This window comes from Mus musculus, chromosome 2 (genome assembly GCF_000001635.26).
Source record: "Mus musculus strain C57BL/6J chromosome 2, GRCm38.p6 C57BL/6J".
NCBI classification, from domain to species: domain Eukaryota; kingdom Metazoa; phylum Chordata; class Mammalia; order Rodentia; family Muridae; genus Mus; species Mus musculus.
Genome location: NC_000068.7, coordinates 58,008,681 through 58,032,715, shown reverse-complemented (window position 1 = coordinate 58,032,715; position 24,035 = coordinate 58,008,681). Strand labels below are relative to the sequence as shown.

The 24,035-nt window shown below is 39.7% G+C and overlaps 1 protein-coding gene across 3 annotated transcripts in view; it reads right to left on the bottom strand.

The window, feature by feature from the left end:
- The window catches only part of Galnt5 (polypeptide N-acetylgalactosaminyltransferase 5), a 43,178-nt gene that overhangs the window by 8,312 nt on the left and 10,831 nt on the right, over positions 1-24,035 (bottom strand). For all 3 annotated transcript variants that reach the window (XM_006498048.4, XM_006498049.2, NM_172855.3), the window contains 7 exons: positions 17,699-17,865; positions 15,479-15,598; positions 7,995-8,130; positions 7,316-7,435; positions 6,555-6,672; positions 4,556-4,879; positions 529-609 (listed from right to left, as the gene is read on the bottom strand). In XM_006498048.4, coding sequence (XP_006498111.1) covers positions 529-609; positions 4,556-4,879; positions 6,555-6,672; positions 7,316-7,435; positions 7,995-8,130; positions 15,479-15,598; positions 17,699-17,865 — 1,066 coding nt within the window. The remainder of the gene's footprint in view (positions 1-528; positions 610-4,555; positions 4,880-6,554; positions 6,673-7,315; positions 7,436-7,994; positions 8,131-15,478; positions 15,599-17,698; positions 17,866-24,035) is intronic.

Genomic DNA, 24,035 nt, shown 5'->3' with positions numbered 1-24,035 from the left:
TTGTGGAGGTCAGAAGAGTAGTGTGGAATTGATTCTTTTGGTATATATTCATGTGGGTCTCAAGGATTGATCTCACATTCTATAGCAAGCCCCTTTACCCACTGAGCCATTTTACCAGCTGTATTTTGGACATTTTTGTCTTTATCACTTTATTTTTGCCAACATCTACAGAGTACCCACCATTCGAAAGTGCTTATCAGTCCCTGTGAGTAGCCAATTCATTTCAGATAGGCACTATCTTCATTGCCTCTTACAAAAAAAGTTTAAGACTTTGTATATGTTGAGCTAGTCTTGCATGGATAAAAGCCAAGAATAAATCCATCACAGAGCAAGGAATACAGTAACAACTTTTTCTGTTACTGCTTCTCTGTTGTGTGGCACTTCCTTATACCAGACTATTGATTCCACTGGCATTGAGAAATCTATGGATTTCTCCTTGATGGAGGTCAGTTGTCATGTGAGCAACAAGCATGCTTAATCACTATTCATGGCTGCTGCAAAGAGACAGAGAATCCAGGCTGAGCCTACCTGGCTGCTCCCATCGCAGTCCTCGAGGGTGACTGTGATATTTTCAATGGAAACGCACTTGCCCAAGGCCATATTAATAAGCTACGAAGCAAAATACAAAATGAGCATTAAGGACTGACATATCTTAATGTACAACGAAACATTCAGACACATTTAGACAATACAATGTAGAAGATCATAAGGTGAAAAGATGATTGATAGATTGGCAAAAGTCTGCACTATATGATTTTCTTGGTCACTTCTCTAAAAGAGACACAATGTCACTCTGTCACAGCACAGCCGTCAGTTTAAACCTGTGATTCAGTCACAGTGGCAATGGACATTAGCTAGTCATTAACTCTTTGCTGGAATGCTAAATGGAAGTGAGCAAAAGTTGGAGTAGACAGTAAGGATTTGGGAAGGGAGGGTTTGAATTGATCTCAATGCATATTTTAATAGTCCATGTCCACACCTTCCATTTCAAGCCAAGACTTAGAGGCTGTGTTCCTTGGCTGACCCCTCCAAATTATCTGATCACTTAGGTACTGGATCATAGATAAATTGAGTCCTTCAGAGAACAGCAGATTCCAGCTCATTCCCTGGCAGACTCTTTCTAATGACTCAGTCAAGCTACGACTCATTACAGGAAAGTCACGAAAGCTAAAACAGAGCCAAACATGAGGGCCCTTTCTGGCAGACTGGAGTTTTTAATGGATTTACAGGGTCAAATATGGAGGGAGCTTTCTCTCGGTTGCCATTTAATGCAGACAAGGTTGATTCCTTTGACGCGCTGGGCAGCACTAACAAGATGGTAGGTTAATGATGCAATTTAGGTTTTTCAATTTACCGGAGGTATAGAGGAGGAATTATATGTATTCCATGAAAGGCGGAGAAGCTTGGGAGATAGTGAGCATATCTGTGTCCTTTCTGGGGTGCTGCAGTAATAGAGGCCATGTTGGCTGCAACATCATTAGATTTTTATAGTGGGGTGTCTAGTGGGTTGGTTTGCACTTGCAAATGCATAGCTTAGCTTGAAGGGTAAGTAGGGAGTTGTTTGTGAGGTCAGAAATGCAGAGAGAAGGCCGAGAGAAGGACTACTGCAATGTTGGTAAGTAGGAAGACTGTTCCCACAGAAACATATGGGAATGGGTGTGGGCATGTGGGGTGTGTGAGGTGATGAGCAAGTCAGAGCTGGGACTGAGCTGTTTCCACACAAAGACCACCGTCTGCCAGTGGGTTTTAGGAAAAAAGCTTGATCTACTAGCACAGGGAGAAAATATGGAAGCTAGATTCTCTCTAGGAATCTGAAACCTCACATTGACCTTTGGCTTTGAAATAAAAATGTGATCTACCTGCTAGGGCTAGGAACCCTCACCAACCTTCAAGGAATATAAACAAACATTGGCAGTTTTAATGGTTGACATTTCTATAGTGTCTGACACAGGGGAACACAAAGTGTTTCTAGGAGGACAGATCTCCATTAAAAACAAAATCTTCAAAATGTTCCATTCACAGTTTGAAATGACAAATACACGCACATTCACCATCAGTAGGTCTGAGCAGGGGGCAGCGTGAAGGATCAAGCAATGGCACTCCAAGTTCAGGGAGCACAAGGCATAGAACAATTCTGCAGTTCAAAGAAGAAAATTAAAACCCTAATTGTTCTAAGTTTCATGTCCTCATGGCTCATTCAGAAATCCTATCATAAATAAGTTTGGAAAACTCTGGCTCCATCACAGCTAAGCAAGTTGCCCATCCTAGGACTTCTCAGATTCTTCCAGAACACAAGGTTCCAGCTCAGGGAACTGTTTCCTTTCCCAGATCTACTTGACTCCTGACCGCACAGCTAGCATTACCCAGGTTATGCTTTGGAGAGGCTTAGATTATATAGTTTTGTTGTTGCTATTGTTTTGCTTTGATTTCAAACTGTTCCTTCCTGCAGGCCTTGGAAGACACTGGAGGCTGAGGGAAAAATATCTCCTCCCTGATCCTTCAATGCAAACTATTTCAAGTTAAAAAAAAATAATAATAAAGCACTGAGTAGATTTTATACTTTCTGTGTTGAATGGTTTCATTTTCCCAATGTCAAAGGTGGAGATTTCTGACACTTATTTATGTAATTGTTGAACTTTAGGATTAGGCTGTTTGCTTACAACTTACTGTAATAAAAAAACAGTGATGATGAGCTGTTTATTGATTTAAAATATTATTGACTTTATGAAAAATTACAAAAAAAATAACATTGATTGGGCATAAAATTCAAGGTGTACAGGCTGAACGTTTGGAAAAACGTGGGTCAAGAAACAAACAGATTTTAATTTTTTTGCAACTTTTTTGTGATTGGTATTCGGTATTCATTGGAAAAAAAAAAACCTCAAAATTTTAAAATGGTAATAACACGATTGTTAGAAGAAAGTAAATGGTATCTCTTCATTAATATTTGTGTGCTTGAGGCAGAAAAGAGAACAGAAATACAAAAAAAAAGAAGAGCCTGGTGATATCTGGCGAAATGTATACACAGCATTTTCATACATGAGGGCGCAGGCATCCGCAGGCATCTGATTTTTTTGTTGAGGAGGAGAGCTTTTCAAAGACCAGTGGCAACTTACAAAGGAATCCAAAGATAGTTTGATTGCACCCTCTTGTGGCTAACGTTAAGTAATGCAGATTAAGTTAAGTTCAGATTCTCTGGAGAAATTTATTGAGCCTTTTCGTGGCCATGCTTGTTTGGAGGATGGAATGTAAAGATGCAAGTGACGTGTTTGATGTGGCTAAGGCCAATCAGTCCTTCCTACATAGTTATCGAAAGTAGCTGATGTCTACTTTGACCTTCCCCAAATCCTGCTGTACAACACTTTGTTATAAATAAGCCAGGTTACATGTATTTATTGGTTAAATTATATAAAATCAGAACAAATATTCAGAATGCTCTCCTGTTTTTACTACTCCCTCTGGATTTCTATAGTAGGGACAACAGCATCATTTTTTTTTTATCAAGTCTTTGTTATTAGGAGATTGACAGGCTGGGAGAGGGGCTGGTTTATACCTTTATTTCCTAGGAAGAGCCCTCTGCCAGTGTTCTACTGACAGGCAAGTTAGAGATCTTCCTGAACATGGAGGTGGGGCAATGAGTGAAAACATAAAAAAGTAAACTAAGAGACTAATCCACAAACATAAACATGAGCTCAAGTGGAGGACTGGCTTGTCACATGCCATCACAGGAAACTGCACTCGTGGGTGGACTCCAGGCTTTCTTTGCCCCAGGGTCTCAGCTTCTCCGAGTTTCCCTTTGCACTGTGCCCCATTCAAATTCTTTACCTCAGTTCACCCTTTGTGAAACTTCCTTTAGTGCCTTGACTATTTTTATTATTTTCAACCTCTCTACAAAAGTTTTTTAGAACCCAATTAAAGCCTGTATTTCCCCTGTACTTGAAGCTTGTATTCAACCCCGTTGAAGAAGGAAGGAAATATGGAAAGAAAATTACCCACAAGACTCTACATGAACTGACTCTCACTTCTCTACCTAGGTTTCACCATTTATCCCCTGACAGTCACATCCACCTCGCCATATCTTGATTGCCACAACCTGTCCTGAGTTGTGTAGGAGTTGTATCTCCACACCTTGCTTTCTCGGAGCTGGTTGGACATTTTGTCACAGACCTGGCTTCTAATCTTCTGACAGGATTTCTTGACAGCATGCATTTATAAGGCATCAGCATCTCTGGCCCATTCCTTCATAAGAGTCATTGAATTCTGTGTCCATACTTTGTTTTCTTATTATTCTTGTTCTCTATTCAGTGTCAAATTCCAAAGGATATGAAGCCTACATCCTGACATACTTCCTGGTCTCTTATGTGCAGTATAGGTATGTGATATTTAGTTATCAGTCATCATGACATATGATAGATTTCTTCAGATATACCTCTAACAACTCTCATCTATCTGTACTCTCTTTTAGTGTCATCTGTGCCTTCTGCTTAGAGTCATTCTTTTCTAAGCATGCTTAAAGGAGTTTCTGTTGTTTTAGCAAACGGCCTTGTTAACTTACCACACCACTAGCTCTCACAACGGGCGCCTTCAAGTCAGGAAAGACATTGTCCAAGTACCACTTGAAACTTTTGCATTTCAGCTTCTTCCGCAACTCCCTTTGCTGGGTAAGGTTGCCCACATCCAGCCCTTGGTCTATGAGGTGATCCCCATGGCCATAGAAGAGTTCCCTGTAGTCATCAAGCCAAACCTCAGCAACCCGCACCAGGTTCCGTTCCACTGTCTTCATACGGTCTTTGGGGAAGGAATATGGATTGTCGTTTCTGAATATGTGGCCCACTCTGGAACAGGGGATGATCTCAATTTCACCACCACACATCCAGACCTGGGAATGAGTCAGTTAAAAGTACCGATTATCAAGTGTTGGCTCACAAATCACAGGCCACTAACAATGCTATGGAACTCTGTGGAGACACTCTCTCAGCCTGCTAAGTAGGACTTGCAACTTAGAAAAGCATTTTCACAAAAGAAAGAAAAAAATCCAGCAGGCTTATTTAATTTTGTATATGGTAGACTGCTTTCTGGTCCATGAAACAGACTATTTCCCTTTCCTAATCATCTATGCAAATTTCTCTTTATCTCTTTTCTAAAGAACTTTTTATAGAACTCCAATATGTGCTCTTGTTTGGATTGAATCAGGAAATGGTTATTGTATTTTATAAAAAGAGAGACCAGAGTTTGGTGGAGGCTCTGTAATATGTGTGTGGGGGGGGGAAAGGGGTGGCCTCTGCGGGCCCATGCTGAGGCATCCCTTCCCTCTGAGGTACCAGTCACATGGAGATATAGAATAGAATAGAGTTTTTCAGGGCATGGGGAGTGGAGTTGAGAGAAAGGCAGAGAGAGAAAGAAAGGAGAAGAGCAGAGGCTGACCATGAGCACATGGAGAGAGAGGGGGTAGGGGAATGGGGAAAGGGGGGGGACAGGAACAAGAGGAGAAGAGAGCAAGAGAAAGAGAAAGAGGAGGGGGCAAGTAGCCCCTTTTATAGTGAGCCAGGCACACCTGGCTGTTGCCAGGTAACTGTGGGGCAGAGCCTAGACTAAACGCCAACAGTTATGGATATCTATCGGTTCACCTTCCCCTTCCTTGGGAGACTTGTAGGCTCACGGTAACCAATTCAAAAGTTCTTGGTCAAGACATCCAAAGTTAAACCCATTTGAAGAGAGAATTCCCAGTCCCATATGGAAGCTTCTGGTAGAGTTCTATTGTTCTTGCTAAGGTTTTCCTGGACACGAGCCAATGATGATGTAAGTCATTGCATACACAGCCTCCAAAGATGCTGTAGCACAGATTTGGTTTGCTAGTGGCCCGCACTGGAGGGATTCTTTCTCATTTGTATTAATCAAGATTACTCATTGCAGATATTTTCACTGCCTCCAGTGTATTAGAGAGCTATTCCAAGAGAGCCACTGTATGTCACAGATGAATCCCAGAGTAATTTCTATTAAGTAGAAATCCCATAGCTTTTATGCAGAAAAAAGAAAGTAATTCCCACATGATTAGACATAGAAACACTGCTGTGAAATATTAATTCCAGTAAATTTACAATAGTGGTTGATTCTTCCAAGATAAGTCTGGGAAATGAAACTTGATCCATAGGACCTGTACCACGGTGAAGTTCCTTCTCAGTGGCAGTCACATATATGATTGGATTGGTAAAGTGAAGCCAATTAAGAATCATAAACGCCTTTGTGTGTGCTTCCATATGTGGTGATGCTTGTGTTTACACGTATGTGGAGTGTACAGGTAACAGAAGATATCTTCCTCAATCTCTCTCCACTTTAAGTTTTGAACAGTTTGTCCTACTGGATGGGTAACGCACTGATTCAGCAAGAGGAACTGTAGATACCTTATGATCACTGCTTGGCTTTCTACATGAGATCTGAACTCAGATCATCACGCTTGTGTGCCAATCTCTTTAGCAACTGAGTCATCTCCCCTGACACTAGAATGGTAAACTTTAAAGTAATAATAATAATAATAAACAATTAGTAGTGGATACCTTGAATGATAGCTCCATATTTTCTCCTCCCCAAACATCAAGACCAGGGTCATATGTTCCAAGTTCATAAAAGTAACTTTTGTCAATGGAAAATAATCCACCTGCCATGACTGGGCACCTACAACAAGAAACAATTGTGTTAAACCTTTATCCGATGGCAACTTAGCTTCTAGAGTGGGTCCTCTATGTGGCTATGTGGGAGTTTGGAGGTATTTCTGGATAGGTACAGGGAAGTCTTGGGATGGAGCCAGAAGTTTGGCTTAGGGAAGTGCTTCTGGTTCATGGGAATTAAGTCTGATTAGGGTTGAAAAAGACATGGGTGGAACTATGATTCTTATTTCACAATTATATGATTCAATCTCTAGGGTTTTTAATGGATTCAACCCCTGGGGTTTTTTTATGGATTTCTCTGGGTCAAGGTGAAATTGGATACATTTCAAATTGAATTTGAGGGTCAGGTAGCAAACTATATTCTCAGGAAACTTTGCTTGCTTTGATAAAGTCTTGAATAGAGCTATAATTTTGTTATTGGTATTTTTTGAGACAGTATCTCACTACTGTAGCCTAGACTATCCTTAAACTTGCCACTCTCCTGCTTCTGACTCCTAGTGATGAGATCATAGGTGTGTGCCATCATGCCTAATTGACTACTATAATTCTTGCTGATTTTCAGAACAATAGAGTATAATTTTTAAAACTTATTTTCTGTCTTTACAGAAGGACTTAGGACAGTTGTCTACTCTTCAGTTTCACATACCTACCTTATTATATCTGTTTCTTTAATTCCATTTTTTGCAACAACATCTGGAGGGATTGTTTTCCAGCCAAAGTTCATGGGCCAGGTGAAGACACCTCTTTGGAAGTTGTCCACTGTCATGTAACTAATTCAGAAAAAAAAACAAACAAATGAAATGTGCAAATGCAATTTTCAAGATTATTTGTGTCTCTGTTGACTTCACTAACACAGCTTTGTGACAAGTTTAGGTTGGGGACAGTTGATGACACATATGATTCTGCATCATCACTTCTGGGAAGTTTATAGATATGATTCACACGGGTGGTTGGCTGGTAAGATCAATTCTTTCAACTTAAATTCATTTCTCAGTCTATAATGGCCATTTTAGAAGAAGAAACAACTTAGAAGAACATATAGACTTCCTGTAAAGTCTATATGGGTATGACTAGAAACTTGAGAAAAATAAATATTTGGGAGTTCAACTGACCAGCAAAGGGGATGAATATGATAATTAGCAGTTGGGGTTACTAGCAGATAAATATTGGTGTATTGGCGTACTGAATTGATAGCTTGTGAACCCAAGATATTGATCATATCTTTTCACTTCTTTGGGTAAGTAGGTCATGCTTCTTAGGTTCTAACATCGCACATGTGAGAACCATCACTCTCTGTTACTCTCTGGTGTCAAGGTATGGTAGTGTTACCTCATGTCCTTGTCATTTATGACTTCAATTACTGGACAGGCCACTTTCTTTCTATTTAAATAAACTCTTTCCAGTAGAGGTTCCAGCCAGCCCACATTACACTCCACATGAGAGTCTAGGAATGTCAGCACATCACCTGTAGAGTCGAAAAGAAATCATTGGAAAATTCAGTACAATATGGCAAGTGCATATTCTTCATCATTAAAGGTGTTAGGGATTATTCAAGAGGCATGACTGTAAACATGGGTGTTCTTTTTGCACTGAGTTCTTGGTTCTTAGAGGTTCATTTTTGTAATAATACGGAGAGCGTTCAGAGGTAGAGATTCTGTAGAATAAGCACGACTCATGGTTAGAAACAACTGACAAGCTAGTGACAAGCTTGCTTCTCTGTTGCTGTAATAAACCATGACTAAAGCATCTTGGGAAGAAAACGGTTGATTTGATTTAAATGATGCAATCACCACCCACTATTGATGGAAGTGAAGGTCTGCTCAGCTTGCTTTCCTATACAACTTGGACTGGTGCCCAAGGGTCGCACCATCCACAGTGGGATGGGTCCTCCCACATTAATCATTACTAAAAAAATAAAATAAAATAAAATGCTGTACGGACATGCCCACAGGCAAGTCTGAGAGACACTTCTTCATTTGAAGTTCCCTTCATTCTTATTATTGTTTTTACTGTCCACTCCAGGACCTGGCTGCTCAGTTAGCATGTCTTACCATGTCTAACCATGTTTGAGCAAGTCATGCCATGAAGTGCCTCTGTTCTACCCGGTGGTCTTATCTGTTTCCAACTACAAACTTGAAGCATAGACTATTTTAATTTCTACTTAGGAGATAAAGATTGGAGGAACAAATAGCTAGGGCAACGTTCCAAGGTAATTTACCTCGGGTGCCATGTAATAGTATGAAACAACTCATTACATAGCTCACGATGGGGCTCCAAATCTGCATTCCCTCCCTACCTGGCCCAGATCCTACCTAGTTGATATTCTCATTCATCTGTTGCCAGGACCTGAGGGAAGGAGCACCTGCCTAAAACACATTTTGGAATTTTTATATTGCTTTATTTGGGGAAAAGGAGAATCTCCTACGCACGGATACCATTGCTCCACATTCAGATATTTTATTTTAAAATAAAATCTCAGGATTGTGTTAGATAAGAAAGTAAGGAGTTCCATGCATTGCTGGCTCCAAGTAGTGTTTCTAATTGTGGTGGGACCATCACATGTGAGGCTGTGCTGATGCAGAGAAACTGGGGGAGGCATGAGGAAATGTGGAGAGGGGTGAAGTACATACTGTGTCCTTTTTGCTTTACCCTATTGTATGCTTCTAAGATCTGCCTAATACTCACTCTTAACAAATGGCTAGTAGTCCTTACTATGTTTTTGATGACTAGTTTAAACTCAAATTCAGACTAATTTAACCCAATCTTGTTTTAACCTGGTTAAATAATGTTCTGGTTTCTAGAACTATATACTGGTAATGCTGGCTTGTTTGTAGATGGGCTTTATGAAAAACAGCAACAATTACAAGAAGAAGGAGGAGCAGGAGGAGGAGCAGAGGAAGAAGAGGAGGAAGAGGAGAAAGAGGAGAAAGAGGAGGAGGAGGAGGAAGAAGAAGAAAAGAAAAATACTGCCAACTTCAAGTTACTCAGTCTGCCAAACACCCTTACTCCTTCATGACCATAGCACTCCAAGTTCTCCACCCTATTCACGGACACTATCATATCATCAAGTAGTTAGTGCTAGATCATCGTGTTTATTGTTCCTAGAGGAACATTGCCTGGCTTTCCATTTAATTTTACTTAATGGCTTTGAGGTGATACTGAGGCAGCAGACTCTGGAATGTATAGAATGATGCCCAGTAATGCTTTTCAGAAAACCTTGGTGTAGGTAGGTTAAGAGTTTGGTGTTTCTTGTTGGGTAGTTACTTGAGGAATGCTAATGGCAATGTTGAGAACTTTGCTAAGGGGCCTGTCATGGAGTGATTGGGAATCTGACCCAGGACTCTGACTAAGCACTTTCCCTGCTCTATGTCCCACCTTTCTTCAGTGTATAATTCTTAGTAATATATTGTTGCTCTCCTGCCCATAGAATTTTGACACCCTGGTTGGTCCTTTGGAACTCCTCACGCCATCAGAAGCTAACTGATATAACCCTTGTATTTACATTAGCTGAGGGCACAATTGCTTACTAATGGTAAGAGGACTGGTTAGCTGCTGATTATTTGGAACTTCAAAAGTGGCTAATTAATCCTTCAAGGAAAATAGTCTGAATTTTATTGCTCTGTGTCTCTGACTGTCTCGCCCCATCCTTGTCAGATGCATGTCTTTCTTTTTTCTTTTTTTCTGTTAATTCCACTGGGTGAATAATTTGAGGACAGACATGATTATGTAGACACAGGACTAATACTCTTTATTTTTAGCTCTTGGGTTGGCTGAAGCATTCCTGAGAATAATTTTGCTTAGCATCCTTGATGATCTCTGATCTCAAGGAATCTTCAATTTCTACAGTTCAAACTCATAGCTGTTCACAGGGCTGGAGAACGCTCAGGGCAATGAGAAAGATACACTGAATAGGCCAGCCCACCATGTTCAAAGGTAATCCCTGAAGTATATTCTTGTCTAAACTTAGCATAGGTCATGCTTGCTTCCAGGAGAGGGGGTGCATCCTAAGTTAGGGTGCTACCAACCCTATTGTGGCACAACTCTCCTCTTTTCTCCAAGCCCTCAGACACTGGCCACCCAGTAACCTTCACAAAGTATTGCACTCAAACCATGCATTCCACAGGAGATAGGAACATAAAGGAACATGAAAATAAATGTTCTCCATCTTTATAGTAATTTGATAATTTATAAATTTATTATTTACTGTTTAATATGTGTAGTGATCTCTTAGTATTCACAAGGCATAACATCATCCTCAGGTGTTGACATTGCCTATTTATATATAATAGTGTTATATTTCCTGCATATTTTCAACCATCCCTGGATACCTTATGATACCTAATTTTATGTAAATAGTTGTGATATAAAGCCTTCTGAGTGTGTGTAGTACAGGTGAATTTTTTAAAAAATATTTTCATCCAAAATTGGTTGAACCTATGGATGCATTAAGGAGAGCTCATTGTACTAGTGTACACACACACACACACACACACACACACACACACACACACACACAATTATTTTAAGTGTTAAAATGGACCAATGGTTTTCTATATCATTTAAAATGTCTATCTTAAAGAAATTGGTTTTGCTGTGATTTTTTTATAATGGGGTAGTCCTACAAAACTTAGAGGTGACAAAAGTGTCCTCTTTAGGTTCCTTGTACAGAACTTCTTACTAGGAGCAGCGAGGAGTTAAGATACATAAAACTCGGGTTTTCCAGAAGGAGGTCTGTGAACTTTAGGGAAGCACTCAGTCAGTATGTTGGGACTCTGGTAACATAGACAGGAAAATAGAACAAACTGCAAGTGCTTCCGTGCTCATGTACCTGGATTCTGATGTAAAGTCTACTTTTTAACAGAAGCCCTTCTCAATGACCCATTCATTGATCACTGAGTTAATTTTCGCAAGGGTACTGATGAATGTGAGACACTAATTCAAAATTTTAAATTTGGATTCACTAAACTTAAAGACAGTGTTTGATGGAGAGAACTTCAACTAATTCCCTCCCCCCCCCCCCGTTTCTCACCAAGTTCACCCAAAGAGAGTGTCCTACCTTATACCACTATCTAGTTGTTGGGCCATTTAAGAGGGTATTGCCAGCATACTTTGTTCTTTGTGTGGGATGGAGGAAATCTCATTGATAAGCAGCATGGCTTTCAGTCTGTATTCATTAGGTTTCTCCTCATGGATGTCTACTTTTCATTTTAAAGTCAACATGAGCTATGTAAGAGCTCACTGCAATGCCAGACCTACTCCTTCAGTTATGGGCCCATGATCCATCAAGTTATTCTGATTCCAGTTCAAGGCTTTTTTGTTGTTGTTGTTGTCTGTTTTTTTTCTCACTTCCTCTCTCATCTTGTCTTGTCCGATGGTGCATCCTGTAGCCTCCATGCCCAGTGTAAATTATGAATCTTACTGTTCTTCCAGATGCCCTTGTTCCTCTCTGGTCCAGGACAACTGTAATAGCCTCCTAACTGAATTCTCTATTTCTTTCCTCTCATCTCGCTGACATCCATTTTGTATATGGAGGCAGACTGAGCTTTTAAAATGCAAATCAGACAATTTAGCTCTCTCTTCACTGACCTTCACTGGTTTTCTAGCCCGACATACAGAACTGTACAGAAGTTTTATGTTTGTCTTTTCCTGAAAATGAACCTCTTACCACTCACCTCCCTGGTCAGTTCTCATCGGGACATAAGAACTACCTCTTTGCTTTGGGAGTTTGGGGCTCATATCTGTGCTCCACACTTGCACATGTGAATATTCTTCAGCTACATGCTAGCTGATAAGTTCCCTTTCTAAATTTTTTTCTTAACTATCATAGTTTTGCATTATTCATAGATTTACTTTACTAAGGAAATTAATCTTGGAGAGACATTTAAATTTTCAGACATTGCCAGGTGTGGATGATGAGGGATAAGCAATATCATTGTAAGTGATACACATGTATAGAATTTCATAATGAGACATGATTTTGCCCAATGAAATATGGTAAAAAAGAAAGTTACTGTTGGGCCCATAGCTCAGTGGTAACCCAGGTACTTACATGTATAAGACCTTGGGTTTAATACTTAATATCATAATTGATAAATGAAAATAAATACAAATATAAAAAATCTTAGCTACCACTAATTTCACTGTGATTCATTTGTTATTCAATTACAATTTCTTCTCTAAAGTGTGATGGTTAATATTGGTTGGTAACTTGACTGGATCAAAAACCACTCAATAGACAACCTAAAGTTAAGCACCTTGTAAGGCACTTTCTTCATCAAGTTAATTAAAGTGGGAAGATTGACTCTAAATGTGAGCAAACAGCTTCCAGGGTAGCCCAGATAAAAGGAATAGCACTAGGGGGCTCGTTTTTTTTTTTTTTTTTGGCCTGGTCACTCCACTCTTGCTAATAAGGTGATCTACTCTACTTCAGCTTCTCTATTTGTTTGCTAATATCAGAACCTAGCTTCTTTGGATCTCCAGTGCAGAGTAGAGACCACTCTTGTGTAACAGTTTCCTTTGAGGTTAAAACCTTCCATCTTGAAGGGAAACTTCTGAAGAAAGGATGTTAAAGGGAGGTAAAATAGTGGTATTCTAAGGGGGGGGGTGGTTAAATACTGCAGGAGAGTATTAAACAACTCAAATAGCTTCAAGAAGACTTTGAAATTGATTAGACTCACTAGCCCCTTCCTATCTGTAAAACAAAGGTACACAGATAGAAAAGCCTGCTTAGAGGAGACTCAGACAAATCCAGCTGCCTGAAAGAAGTAGAGACCAGTTGACCTGTCTGGAAGAGGCTCAGACCAATTGAGGCACCAGGAAAGGCAGCTCTCCAACCTGTTGAGTTCCCTGCAGGTGTGCAGCACGCTCCAAGTCCCTAGCTTTCAGCCATCTCTAGGTTGAGCTTTGGTGATACAACTGTCTTTGAGCTATTTCTGCTCCTGTGAGTAATTCCTCATCCCAAACCTATAAATAACACAGATAAACTTCCATATGTTCATGAAGTTGGATTTTGGTGGTATCCATACTTCGTGGGCTCCCTATCTCCCCAGGGAAAGTTTTTTATCTACCCAGGAAAAGTCAGTAATACAACAACAAACTACTCTCCAGGAATTCTCTAGACCTTCAGTGGCAGGCTGAGACTGTGTTCTCAGACTCTTTTGTATTTGTCAGCCATTGTTGGAGTACCCAGACTGGGTTGTGTAAGACAACCTATTATCTCTCCCTTTACTATATGTTCAGTCTACCAGTTCTTGTCATCTAGAGACCCCATACTAATACACAAAGGGATCAGCACTTTTAGCAATGGGATAATAAGAACATTTGGGGGGGTCTAGCTACAAGGAAATAAGACTATCATGAGAATTTATTTTCTCCAAGCTTATGGACACAGGCAATGCCAGAACTTCCAGATGGGGAGTGGTCACTAAGTGCCCACAAGCAAGAAAGAGTGTAGTAAATGAGAATGTAGATTCTGGACTTCGGTGTTTGGCTGCAGGCACCTCCATTCCTACTAACCAGCTTGAGAGAATGGCAGGCGTTATCTACAGAACCAGAGTTGAAGGGGCATCTGATGGGAGAGAAGGTTAGGGGAAGAGTAGGACAAGAGATGGGTAGAAAAGAAGACAGGAGAAGAAAAGAGACAGGATCTGGAAGAGATGTCTTTACTACATACAAATGCCAGCTTAAAAAAAAAAAACAAGCAATTTTTTGAAAAAAAGGGAAAAGCTGTTTTATAGTCCCACATTCTAATAATCGGTACAAGCAAGGGATGATAATGCATATTAAATCCCTGTGTGAAATGTGTGAGCATTAGGTTAATCTTCTGAAATAGAGGATTAACCCATAAGTTTCTTCCAATCCCCATAGGAGAGGTCTAGTTGTTAATATCCTAACTCATTATAACCAAATAGTGGAACAGTCTAACAGTATAGGAAGAAACACAAAATAGGCAACTGCTGTGACCTGTGGTCAAACTGTATATATTAACCATATGCAAATCATTTACCTTACAGGTAACATGAGAGCCAAAAATTTAGAACATGATCAATTGTACAAATACGTTGACATTGTCTGAAATACTAAAGTAATGCAACAAAGTGTCAATGCAAGGTATGAGGAGACTAGACTGGGAAATCAAAATAACTAAACTAACCAATGCCAAAATTACCAAAGAGCATGAAATATAAAAAGATCTTGAATTCAAAACCACTGGGAATGGGCTAGAGAGATGGCTCAGTGGATAAGAGCACTGACAGCTCTTCCAGAGTTCAAGAGTTCAATTCCCAGCAACCACCTGGTGTCTCACAGCCATCTGTAATGGGATCTGATGCCTTCTTCTGGTTTGGTACAGTGTACTTATATTCATAAAATAAACAAATAATTCCTTTAAAAGATAAGAAAAAAGAAAGAAAGAAAAGAAAAAGACTCGGAATAATGAGAAAAGTTGATAAGAGCATTTATAGGTATTTGCTGTTTTTCAATATAAAAGTATACTTATTTAAGAAAATCTCACCTCCCTTTTTTTTCTATAATGTCCAGGGAAAACTTAGGTGTATTGTGCCATGGGTCCATGTTGTTATGCTCTCTCTAAATTTCTTTTGAAAGGCTCAGAAAAAGCAGGTAATATGACCACCCCCTCTGTCTCTCTCTGTGTGTGTATTTCATGTCACATGGTGAGATATTAATATGCACACAAGAAGAACATGTGGGTATTTCTGGTTATATTCTTTCATATTCTGTATTTGTTTGAAAGGTATTATAAATTAAAGCAAAATTGTGATAAACCCAGTTTTGGGTGTGGGGCAGTTTCTTACCTGTTGCGTTCTGTGCCCCAGCCAGCCTCGCTCTGATCAAGCCATGTCTCTCCTTCAGGCGAAGAATCCGAACTTTTGGAAATTGAGACATGTATTTATCCAAATCAGCTTTGAGGTATTCTATATCAGGATAAGAACAAACCCAAAATACTTTAATTAACCAGGAGCATTTTTGCAATTTCAAATCCAAAACTATGATGTCATTCTAGTTGGCAAATTTTATCCTTGGGCCCATAATTTTCTTTGATGTCATCTTACTGAAAATATTTTAACGTGGGTTCAATATTCTAAACTAACCAATCTCTCAAATCCAAGATAGGAGCCTCACTTGAGTGAAAATTTGAAAAAAATTTTTAAGAAGACAGCACAATTTTGGTTGGCTAAGAGCTATCGTGTCCACTAACACTTCGTGGTGACGAAGAGTTATTGAGTACATTTAGAGATCATAGGACAGAGCAACAACTCGAGTACTATATTTACATAAGACAGCATGCTGCTGGGCTCTCCATTTTGAAGAAGGGCTTGCTTGGTTGAAGTGACTGTGGGCAATTTCCTAGCATGGAATTCTCACCATGGGAAGAAAATCAGCCCTGACTGGTTGGTGTACAGCTTGAAGAAATCAGCCTGAGATGCGGTGTAAGTGGCTGTAATCTCTGCTGTGCTCATAGGAACAGTCCTGCCTAATTAATTTCCAGCCCTGCCCCACAAGAGTTTTGGTCACAGGACTTAGGACTTCAGCTCACTTTAGAGCGTTGTTGCTTTTTAGTTGGCTATAAGAGGGTTCAGCTAAGGAACATTTTAGAGATGTTTAAGGATATAGTTATAGTCACTTCTGTGGCTTTGACAACTATACACCGAGTAGGAATGGCTTCCATATTTTCTTTCTTTTTTGAGTCTGAATTATTACAATATAGCCCAGGCTGAACTTGAATGCTGATTCCCCCACTTCTGCTCCTGGGTACTAACTAGGTCACTCTGATTTTCCTGGAATATATTTACAGCATAGTTGCTACTAAGTGTGTGTGTGTGTGTGTTTCTTAAAGAGCACCCTGAAACTGTACAATTCTCAGGGTCCACAAAAACAAACAAACAAAAATAAACCAAGAAAACAAAAACAGGCTCTGTTCCTCATCAAAGGGATTGTCTTGCTTTGGTGGCTGGCTGCTACTTCTGCGTGTGGTATCCCAGTCACTCATTAGCATTTCCCATTCTCTTATGGCATCCTCCTGTTGCTTAAGCTCTCTGTGGCTATGGTGGTAACAGTAGGGCAAAGACAGCACATACATCATCATGCTTATAGATCAAGGTTCAGCTGTCGCTCTAACATCACAATCCAAGTGTTTTTCCTAATTCAAAAAAAGTGTGGGACATTTTGGGAATTCTCTTTGGGGCATTGCTGGCCCTATATGACTTCCTGCACACAGAGATACTTTGGTAATGCAAAGAGCAAAAGCCTTTCATGTAACAAATGGAAATAAATGGAATCTTAAAAACTGGGGTGGCTTTTGCTTTCAGACTACACTAGAACAGCTATCTTTTTGAGCCTTTGAAATGTGCCTTCTTCTTCCTCTTCAGGAGGAGTCGAGGGGTTTCCATCTCTTTGCTTTCCATAGAGTTTATCTGTGGTTACTGACTAGGAAAAATAATTCCATAAACAGGGTGGACTTTGCTCATTATAGTCCATGAAAAATGAATTGTTCATCATCTTCTAGACTCGAATGATCACCTAGGGGAGTCACAGCATGAAAATAACTCCTGCGAAGCAGGTAGGTCCCAATGGCAATGCCTGAAACATACAGCACAACAGACCCCTGAATGATCAGTGATATTCTTAAAGATGGATTTGTGATGTGTTCAAATGTTTTGCCTACATGTGCTCCTATGTACTACACGCATGCAGTGCCTGTTGAGGCCAGAAAAGGGCGTTGGATTCCCCTTGGAGCTGCAGTTACAGATAGTTTTGTGCTGCTATGTCAATGCAGGGAGTTGAGCCAGGTCCTCTGGAAGAAGAGTCAGTGCTTTTAACTGTGGAGCCATCCCTCTAGCTTCAATTAGTAATATATGAACGGTGCTTAGATTCATACTTTTATGGCTGCACATGAAACAATAGTTTGGCACTTACAAATACTAAAGCTTCATTAAATTACCCTCTAAACAAAAGTCCATTGCCTTTCATCAAGCTTTTAGCTTTGCAGAAAGAATCCCAAAAGGTTTTCTTACCTTTGGTGCTGAAGTCATCCACCAGCAGAATCTCCTTGATGAGGTGTGGAGGGGAGCGGTTGAGGACGCTGTGCACAGACCTCAGTAGAGCGGACCACACCTCATCTACAAAGCACATGATGATGCTGGTGGTTGGGAGGTCATTGTGAACTAGTTGCTCTGCACACCTGGGCCAGGATATAAGCACAGTACAAGAGATATGCTACTGAGCTCTCAAAGGGTCCTGAATAATCTGTACACACACACACACACACACACACACACACACACACACACATTAGCAGTCTATTGGAGTACCATGTTCATTTTGTCATATGCATGGGCAATAGTGTTTGTTAAAAGGACTAACAATGGCAGACATGATGCCTCCTTTGGAGGTATAACACTGCAGTAAAAAGGATGTTTTTTTATCCTCTTAGAGTTTCAGAGTTTCTTTGATCATCATAGAAACCATTTATCATGGTTCCTGGCACAGGCATTTACTAAACAGTAGCTTTCGTTATCATTATTTAATTATATACCAGAAGAGAGCTTTCTGCGTTAGTGTCATTAAGTAGTTTATGACTGTATAAATAACCATCTGCCAAATGGCAAAAGAGCTATCTTTCACTCCACTCAGCATATGAAAGGTTTTTCTGTTTTTTGTTTGTTTGTTTGTTTTGTTTTGTTTTTTGGTACAATGTATATGTACCAAATAGTTGCATTCTCTCCCACTTCTCTATTTGAAAGGCTCTTGCTCTGACTGCTGCAGAGTAGCCATACTTGAAGTCATTCTGCTGGCGTGGAAAGGATAGCCAGGCTAAGAGGGAGAGAGGGAGCAGGTGCTTTGTGGGCTGCACCTGGACAGGCTCTCCTACAGCCTATGTAGCTCATGGCTACCTCCTTGTAGCATTTTCTGTATCTGGCTTGTGCCACTGTTACAGGATAGCTCCTAGTGAGATGTCCAAATTGTATTTGCCCTTCTACTAACACACCTCCTCTTAGTAAAATAATAATCAGTGGTGCATGTACATAAATACTTAAGTACTCTACCTTATTTTAGTATAGAACCCATGCCTCTTTCCCTTTTTAACAGACAAATGGCCAAAGTCTTGGACGGATGGCTCTTGGTTATGTTATTAGTAAGTTCCAAATCCGGGACTGAAACTCTGGTCTAACTTGGCCCTAGAGGTAACCATAGAAGTTTAGATGCCCAGAATAAACATAGCTATCAGCAGATACAGCATTTGTGAGAACCAGAGGTTCTGTCAAGTACCATGGATCACTTTTGTTAATTTAATGAGTAAGACACACATAAAAGTAAATGCTATAGTTAAACAATATTTCTTGTCCTTTGTTTATGGTTGTCAATGTATTGCTGTGAACACAATGTAATTCAATATCATGGCAATTGCTTGAGATGCAATTGTGTAATATATTATCACACACTTCTTTAAATAATGCAAATGAAGCACAAGATGATCAGTGACTCCCCCAGCATCATTTCCCTGGTTATTATGTACATGGGAATGTAAAATGATGTGGTTTTCATTTCAGTGGTCTATGGTTTTTCTGTACTAATGGAGTTTGGATTGGGAATTAAATAAACATATGGTTGCATATCACTTATCCCAAATTACTAGCTTGAAGAAATTGCATAACTTCTTTGAACTTTAATTTGCCAACTACAAAGCATAGATTAAAAACCTGTCTTGATTAAATATATATCTGATACAGAGCTTGTTCATAAGAAATACAAGGAAACTCACCATGGTCTCTAATTTCATTCTTTTCCTAAAGTGATTGGTTAACATAATATACAAAAGCCTTAGAGAATTGCACCCAACTTCAACTCCAGTAAACCGATGCAAAAAGTTTGCACAGAAATTGAGATTTTTTTTGTCATAAACAAAACAGGAGGCAAAAGAATAACTCACAGTTCACTTACCCATGCATTTGGGAATGTAAGTTCCTACATTAAAGCTAATTCAGTCTCCTCATAATATGTGATTAAACTTAATAAAATATTATAGGGCTAAAATGAACATGGGCTACATTTTCAGGTGCTGTAAGGTCAAAATAACACATTTCAATCAGATGCCTTAATCTGATTCTAATGTTAATGTAAAATAAAAGACTGTCTAAATTAATCTTATTCTGTACAAAGAGCACCTGCATTGGAATTTCTGTAAAGTATGAGCATGCCTGACTATATTCAAGGATTATATTAATTACCTGTGGTTGCTATAACAGCTAAGATTTCTGCTCCAAAGTTTCTTCTAATTTATCTATCTTTCCTTGCATTTTGCTATGAGCAGAAAGAAGATACTAGGTCACACCTTCAATGCTGTGCACCAGTTCATCACCTCCAATTTCTGTTCATTTTTATGTGTTATAAGACACAATTTAGTCAAGCTCCTTGCCACTCTGTAACACACATTGCCTCTTCTCCAGTTCCCAGTCAGCTGCTGCTGAATCCGTGCAAGCCATCAGGAGAAAGACTTTCCAAGCCCATATTTTTTTTTTTTTTTTTTTTTTTTGCTTTGGTTACATTTTATTTTTTATTTTTTTTTTCCATTTTTTATTAGGTATTTAGCTCATTTACATTTCCAATGCTATACCAAAAGACCCCCTTACCCACCCACCCCCACTCCCCTACCCACCCACTCCCCCCCTTTGGCCCTGGCGTTCCCCTGTACCGGGGCACACAAAGTCTGCGTGTCCAATGGGCCTCTCTTTCCAGTGATGGCCGACTAGGCCATCTTTTGATACATATGCAGCTAGAGTCAAGAGCTCAGGGGTACTGGTTAGTTCATAATGTTGTTCCACCTATAGGGTTGAAGATCCCTTTAGCTCCTTGGGTACTTTCTCTAGCTCCTCCATTGGGAGCCCTGTGATCCATCCATTAGCTGACTGTGAGCATCCACTTCTGTGTTTGCTAGGCCCCGGTATAGTCTCACAAGAGACAGCTACATCTGGGTCCTTTCAGTAAAATCTTGCTAGTGTATGCAATGGTGTCAGCATTTGGAAGCTGATTATGGGGTGGATCCCTGGATATGGCAGTCTCTAACAAGTCAATGGCCTTTCTCTACACAAAGAATAAACAGGCTGAGAAAGAAATTAGGGAAACAACACCCTTCTCAATAGCCACAAATAATATAAAATATCTCGGCGTGACTCTAACGAAGGAAGTGAAAGATCTGTATGATAAAAACTTCAAGTCCCTGAAGAAAGAAATTAAAGAAGATCTCAGAAGATGGAAAGATCTCCCATGCTCATGGATTGGCAGGACCAACATTGTAAAAATGGCTATCTTGCCAAAAGCAATCTACAGATTCAATGCAATCCCCATTAAAATTCCAACTCAATTCTTCAACGAACTAGAAGGAGCAATTTGCAAATTCATCTGGAATAACAAAAAACCGAGGATAGCAAAAACTCTTCTCAAGGATAAAAGAACCTCTGGTGGAATCACCATGCCTGACCTAAAGCTTTACTACAGAGCAATTGTGATAAAAACTGCATGGTACTGGTATAGAGACAGACAAGTGGACCAATGGAATAGAATTGAAGACCCAGAAATGAACCCACACACCTATGGTCACTTGATCTTCGACAAGGGAGCCAAAACCATCCAGTGGAAGAAAGACAGCATTTTCAACAATTGGTGCTGGCACAACTGGTTGTTATCATGTAGAAGAATGCGAATCGATCCATACTTATCTCCTTGTACTAAGGTCAAATCTAAGTGGATCAAGGAACTTCACATAAAACCAGAGACACTGAAACTTATAGAGGAGAAAGTGGGGAAAAGCCTTGAAGATATGGGCACAGGGGAAAAATTCCTGAACAGAACAGCAATGGCTTGTGCTGTAAGATCGAGAATTGACAAATGGGACCTAATGAAACTCCAAAGTTTCTGCAAGGCAAAAGACACTGTCTATAAGACAAAAAGACCACCAACAGACTGGGAAAGGATCTTTACCTATCCTAAATCAGATAGGGGACTAATATCCAACATATATAAAGAACTCAAGAAGGTGGACCTCAGAAAATCAAATAACCCCCTTAAAAAATGGGGCTCAGAACTGAACAAAGAATTCTCACCTGAGGAATACCGAATGGCAGAGAAGCACCTGAAAAAATGTTCAACATCCTTAATCATCAGGGAAATGCAAATCAAAACAACCCTGAGATTCCACCTCACACCAGTCAGAATGGCTAAGATCAAAAATTCAGGTGACAGCAGATGCTGGCGAGGATGTGGAGAAAGAGGAACACTCCTCCATTGTTGGTGGGATTGCAGGCTTGTACAACCACTCTGGAAATCCGTCTGGCGGTTCCTCAGAAAATTGGACATAGTACTACCGGAGGATCCAGCAATACCTCTCCTGGGCATATATCCAGAAGAAGCCCCAACTGGTAAGAAGGACACATGCTCCACTATGTTCATAGCAGCCTTATTTATAATAGCCAGAAACTGGAAAGAACCCAGATGCCCCTCAACAGAGGAATGGATACAGAAAATGTGGTACATCTACACAATGGAGTACTACTCAGCTATTAAAAAGAATGAATTTATGAAATTCCTAGCCAAATGGATGGACCTGGAGAGCATCATCCTGAGTGAGGTAACACAATCACAAAGGAACTCACACAATATGTACTCACTGATAAGTGGATACTAGCCCAAAACCTAGGATACCCACGATATAAGATACAATTTCCTAAACACATGAAACTCAAGAAAAATGAAGACTGAAGTGTGGACACTATGCCCCTCCTTAGAAGTGGGAACAAAACACCCATGGAAGGAGTTACAGAAACAAAGTATGGAGCCAAGCCCATATTTTTAACAATATCTTTTCATGACTACATAAGTGTCCACAGTCCACAAGGGTGATAGGACCCTTCTCTGCCTCACTTTTTTTCCTGATCCTCACAAACATCCTTAGCATTCACAGCTTATATTGACATCTTCAACACAAGCAATCCAGGTGTTTCTATCATGATTGCCCAAATTCCACCAGACTAGGCCTTCTATTTAATAGCTACAGGCTTTATTACACAAAATTCACTTTTTTTTGTTATGTGAGGAATTGTTTCAGACTGTGGGAGTTAGGAAGCAAATACATCTTTAAAGGGACATGTCCATCAGTTTGCCCCAAGAACTTAACTCAAAGTACAAAATAGTTATCATTTTTACAGGGGAGCATACATATTTGTTTTAAATGTGGGACTTCCTCTTCCCTAACTCAAAAGTAGATTTGTTATAACTTAGAGAAATATTAAGTTAGCCATTTACTCTCTTGTTTCTTTCTCGCATTCTTTTAAAAACCATGTTTGGAGCTTTTATATGTTTATAATTTTTGCATAAATACATAAAATATTAGTTGTGATAGTTTTCTATGAGTTAAATATTGATAATCAAATTTAGAAAAGAATTAGAACACGGAAAGCCCCCAATTGCAGGAATGTCAAGGATTAATTAAAATTGTTGTTGATTGTATAATCAACAACAGTTGCAGGACAATTGGGTAATAGAAACAGTAAATTCTGAAATGTATTTTCTAAGGCATCTTACGTTTCTAAGATAAGGTTCCAATTCTCAGAAGCTGTGGTGCTGAGCAGAAAAGACTGGGGTGATGAGGCCGTGGTCCACTGAGAAGGAACTGGGTGAGACTTTTATTAGAATAATTAGTCCAGGTCAGATGCAGGAACAGACAGAGTTTTGTAGACTATTTTGTAAGAAACCTTTACAAAGAGACAGAAAACTATTTGTGTAATATAGTCATGTGAAATTTGTGTAATATAGTCATGTAGAATCAATATATAATTTCTTTACATCGAAAAGGTATTTCTCCTCCTGAAAATGTTGGAATGTAGTTGTAATCCCTTCTCCTGTGATGTAACTGAAATCAAATTTCCAATGGAAGAGCAGGAACAGGTAATTTGCTTTGCTTTATTGGCGTAAGGTAGCTCAGAATGTTCTGGAATTCAAAGAACTCTCTCCTAGATATACATTTAGAAGACTTTCTTGTGCTTAAAACTGTGATGCAAACATCATAGCCTTCATCCTAAAAGCGAATGATCTGAAGTTATGAAGATTAAGCACCATGCTGATGCTCAGACAGCCTGTCGGTTGCCACAAAGGGCTAACGTGAGCTCTTCATTGTTCTTTCACATCCAGAAACTGGGTAGTGTTAGGTCACACACTTTTAGAATCTGCTATAGCAGTAAACAGCTTAAACATGTGCCAAGTGTATAACAAACCAGGTCTTTTGTTGTTTATTCACAGGCAAACAGGTCAGACCAGTCAGCTCTCAGCATTAGTAACACTTAATCCAGATACAAGTAG